This window comes from Panicum hallii, chromosome 6, assembly GCF_002211085.1.
Source record: "Panicum hallii strain FIL2 chromosome 6, PHallii_v3.1, whole genome shotgun sequence".
Taxonomy (NCBI): Eukaryota; Viridiplantae; Streptophyta; class Magnoliopsida; order Poales; family Poaceae; genus Panicum; species Panicum hallii.
The window spans coordinates 7,192,356-7,197,240 of NC_038047.1; the positions used below are offsets into that span (position 1 = coordinate 7,192,356).

Genomic DNA, 4,885 nt, shown 5'->3' on the forward strand with positions numbered 1-4,885 from the left:
CAAATTCAAACTAGAGAATAAATAAAGATCTTCTTTTGAGCTCCATCACGGTCTATCAAGTAAAATAGGCGTCTTTTCACGCATATATTTCATTTCATTGAATTTTTACCTGTCCAACACTTGATAATCTTATTAGCTCCTTAATTATGCATGTCATCAAGACCAAAACCCACTTAGGAGGCTAAATACACTTTCAGCCACCGGAACCACCACGCCGTACTGACTCCATCTCGGCGTCGACCTTGACTATAGTGAGTTCCGCATCTTTGGCTGCCTGTGCTTCCCCAACACGATGGTAACATCCGAAAACAAGCTCTACCCTCCTTCCACGCTGTGCGTCTTCATCAGCTACTCGGCTGATCATCGCGGCTACAGATGCTACAACATCACCACCGGGCGCGTCATCACCTCCCGCCACGTGACGTTTGACGAGCTTCAGTTCCCCTTCCGCACGACCTCCATGGTGATGCACTAGACGGCGCCCAATACAACTTCCGCGCTATCACCCAACAATGACCAGCCAATCGTCCACCTGATGCACCCACCGTGACGCCATGGGCCAGCACGGGCGTGCACACCACGTCGCCCCTCCGCATCGCCGACACCAACAGCTCCATCTATCGATGCCGAGATCGCCACACCTGCGACCCCTCTAGTGCCCTCACTGAGCCCAACGCCCACACCATCACCATCCACGCCGTGCCAACAGCACCGACCCACCAGATGGTGACCTGGGCCAAGGCCGGCATCCACAAGCCCAATTCCAAGTACACCATGGCGGCCACGATGACGACCATCTCGCCCGTGCCCATGTCTACCCGTGTGGCTTTGCGCGACCCCAACGGGCTCCAAGCCATGAAGGCCGAACACGAGGCGCTCATCCGCAATAGAACATGGACACTGGTGGACCGCCCCGCCCGCTGTCGAGTCATCACCAGGAAGTGGGTATTCAAACACAAGCTCTGGTCGGACGGCACCCTCTAACGCTATAAGGCACGATGGGTCATCCGTGGCTTCCACCAATGACCTGGCATCAACTTTGGGGAGACGTAACACCCATCGTCAAGCTAGCCATGATCCGCACCGTCCTCACCATCATCGCGTCCAAGCGGTGGCCTGCCCACCAACTGGATGTCTCGAACGCCTTCCTCCACGGGAACCCGTAGGAAAAAGTCTACTGCCATCAACCCACTAGATTGGCCGATCCCCACCACCCCGATGCCATCTGCCTCCTATCCAGGTCGCTCTACAGCCTCCGCCAGGCCCCGTGTGCATGGTTCACCAGGTTCATGGAGTACGTCACCTCCATCGGCTTCAAATAGATGCGCGCCAACTCCTTCCTCTTCGTGCTCCGCATGGGCATAGGGATGGCCTACCTCCTCTTGTACATCGACACCATGGTGCTGACCGCGTCCTCCACCGAGCTGCTGCACCACATCATTGCCAAGCTGAAGTCCGCCTTCACCATGGAAGACATGGGAGAACAGCACGGACATGCAACACAACAACACCAGCTTCTTCCTCTCCTAGGCAAACTATGTCGACGACCTCCTCAAGCGCGTGGGCATGAGCAACTGCAAGTGGGTTGCCACGCTCGCAAACACCAAACCCAAGCCATCTGCGAGCGATAGGAAACCTATCCCCGACGCAAGCTTCTACCGCAGCATGACCGGGGCATTCCAGTACCTCACTGTGATGAGACCGGGCATCGCCTACACCGTCAAGCAACTCTGCCTCCGCATGCACTCACCTACGGATGTTCATGCCGCCATGCTCAAATGAGCTCTCGGCTACATCAAGGGCCATCCATCCCACGGGATCCACCTCCGCGCCACGACATCGCCAAGCCTCACCGCATACTCGGACGCCAACTAGGATGGCTGCCCAGACACGAGGCACTCGATGTCGGGGTTTTGCATGTTCCTCTGTGACATGCTCGTGTCGTGGTCATCCAAGTGGCAAACTATGGTGTCCAAGTCAGCGCCGATGCGGAATACCGGGGGGTCACCAACACCGTTGCCGAATGCTCATGGCTCCAGCACTTCCTCGGCGAGCTGCACTGGAATGTTGACAAGGCAACAATGGTGTTCTGTGACAACATCCCGGCCATTTACATGTCGCGTAATCCGGTGCACCACAAGCATACGAAACACTTCGAGCTCGACATACATTTCGTATAGGAAAAGGTCGCTTTCGGCAAAGTCCGCATCCACCATGTGCCCAGCGACCACTAGTTCGCAGACATATTCACAAAGGGACTGCCTATTGCGCTCTACACTGACTTTCGAGAGAATCTCTGCATCGATGTTCGCCATGCTGAGATTGGGGGGGGGGGGTGTTGGCGAGGGTCGCAATGGCCTCAGTGAGAGACTCGCTCGCCCACGTCCTGCAGATGCTCCGCTGCATGTCGAAGACGCGCTCGCCGCGTCAACCGCCACAACATGCCGTTCGCGCACTATGCGTGCTCTCTCTGCAACGTCCGCGGCCTGCACTCTGGCTTTTCCATTAGCATTCGTCTAGCCTTGTACCTGTATAAATGTAACAGCTCATGATCAATGCAGACTGTGGTTGATCCTATCGAGTGCTCACCTTCTTTAGTGGCGCTGGTATGGCAATGGTCAGTGGAGCTCTACCCATTTTGATGGTTTCTAGGAGTGTTACTTAGGGCGTGTTTGGTTGGGTTGCGGCTGTTAAAAAAAGCTGCTGTGGGCTATGAGCTGTGAGAAAATTGCTGTGGGTTGTTAGCGTTGAGAAAGCTAAAAGCCATTTGGTTGAAAAAACTGTGAAAATTGCTGTGAGCTGTGAGTTATTTTTTTAAATTTTTCATCCATCATTAACATATAGTTTAAATTTAAAAAATCTTTTTGGAAATTCTCTCAGCTTCTGGGTGGTTTCTGTAAAAAAGTCAAGACACAAAAGTAGTACAATTAATTACAAGCTTTAGTGAGGGGCTTTTTGCAAAAACTCATTTCAATGCCCATGGCACCAGGAGCTCTGCAACCATTGTCGAGCATTGCTTGAGCTCTTCCGCTGGCCCATGTGCTTTCTCCGCTGAGCTGCGCGCGAGTCCGCTCTTGCTCCCTTTGGCGTCCAATCTTTCTTTCCCATCATGAGCGAAGAGATTTTCCCAAGTTCGCCCGCTGGGACCGAGCTCCGCCTCACCGTGCAATTTTCCCAATTTGGTGAGCAAGAACTCGATTCATGGCGGACACGGCTTGCCAACTTCATTTCGCATCCATTTGATCCCTTTTCAACCTGAATTCACAGCTCACGTTGTCGGATTATGAAGCCTGTTACCACCGTTCGCTGTTGAAGCCTACCCTCGCTCTCCTCGGCACTCCTGTGTTGGCTCGCGCGGCTAGAGATGGCGGGGAGGACGTCATGCGGGCAAGCGAGGGAGATTCATGCCAGGATAGGACTGGCGAGGATGGGCGAGCGGCCGGCCAGAGTGGGAGCAGCCGTGCGGACAGGAAGGAGCGACCTCGTGTACTTGTTCGATGCGGGGAGGGAAAAAAATGGAAATGCTAAAACACACACGTCCGGACGGGGAAGAAAATGAACGCTCCGACATATGTTTTAATAGTTGATCTTCCATGTTGCAACTATTATTTCCGTATGTTTCATGGTAAATATTGCATGAAATATAGTGTTATGTCACGGCGGGAATTTTTGTATCCAGGAGTCAAACGACTTAATTAGTTTTTTCTCATATTTTTCAATGTTGCACCTATATATTTTCGATGTTGCAAATATCTTATTTTGATGTTGCAATGGAGCGTTCGATGGTAAAGTTCCCATCGGACGTCCAGGCGCTAGCAAGCCCGAAAAGTGGCAATGCGTGTAATTTCGAGGAAGAGTTCAACTCCGCAGCCGCTAAAGCAAATACTCAAAGGTGATGTGTGATTTGTATTGGCTCCAAAGCAGCTTTTGGCTGTGGCTTCGGGTGGCATCGGTTGGCTTTTGGCTTTTGGGGACCAAATGCCACCGCCAAAAGCCAAACCTTGGTTGGGCTTCCAACGTACTTTTGCTTTTCAAAAAAGTTAAATGCCAACCAAAGGGAAAATTTTCTCCTAGGTTCTATTGAAAAATTCAGCTTTTTCATAGTACAACTTTCACAGTAGCCCCCTACTTTTTGTGGCTGTGGGGGTAGTTTTTGCTCAAAATTACCCACCGTGCCACCGGTTGTGTACATTCGATTCGTTTCTTTTTTTTCACCATTCCTTTTCCTCCCCCGCGGCCCCTCCGTGTCTGGCAACTCGCAATTGAGACTTGGCGGTGCTAGGGTTCCCGGCGGCGCAGGTTAGGGCAGCGGCATAGGTCCTATCGGCGGCGTAGATCCTGCGGCCCTTCTTCGGCCGCACCTCCCTCGGCCCCTCCCTCGCAGCGGCCATCTCGTTTTTCCTTCTCTCGGTACTCCCTCTCTTGCGGCGCTCCTCTCCTCTCTGGCGAGCTGACGACCACCTCTTCTCCTACCGCCAACGCTCCCCGCCGCCCTGTAGACGCTACCCTGCAAGCGCCCCCGCTGCCCTGCAGGCGCGTGTCTGCCAGCGTCCCTCCTCCTGTAGACATCCCCTTGCCGGTGCCTCTTCTCTCTTCCAAACACCTCTACGCAGGTACAGTTCCCTCTCCTCTTTGTTTCTTTTCTTTTTTGTTTTACTGCTTTGCAATATGACCTATGGATTTTTTTACTGGATCAATGATTTTATTCATGACAGTAAGTTGCATGATAAGGAGTTCGATAGATGTGATGCTGATGAGGACTACCTACTAGAAGAGACATAAGCCACAGCACAAACACAAGAAGATGAGTTTTAGTATTTCTTAACGTTCACGAATAGAATCCGCTAGCGCACGGATATACCGTTGTAGCACTTCACCCAGAGAG

The 4,885-nt window shown here is 52.5% G+C and overlaps 1 protein-coding gene across 1 annotated transcript; it reads left to right on the plus strand.

Annotated features, from left to right (window-relative positions):
* The first annotated feature begins 1,322 nt into the window (after window positions 1-1,322).
* On the plus strand, window positions 1,323-1,782 carry LOC112898103 (uncharacterized mitochondrial protein AtMg00810-like). Its single transcript, XM_025966500.1, has 2 exons — window positions 1,323-1,496; window positions 1,531-1,782. The coding sequence occupies exons 1-2, from the start codon at window positions 1,323-1,325 to the stop codon at window positions 1,780-1,782; spliced, it is 426 nt and encodes a 141-aa protein (XP_025822285.1).
* Window positions 1,783-4,885: the final 3,103 nt, after the last annotated feature.

Coding starts and splice junctions, on each gene's coding strand:
- LOC112898103 (XM_025966500.1), top strand. CDS start 1,323: ATGCGCGCCAACTCCTTCCTCTTCGTGCTCCGCATGGGCATAGGGATG. Junction 1,497..1,530: donor TGGGAGAACAGCACGGACAT/GCAACACAACAA, acceptor TTCCTCTCCTAG/GCAAACTATGTCGACGACCT.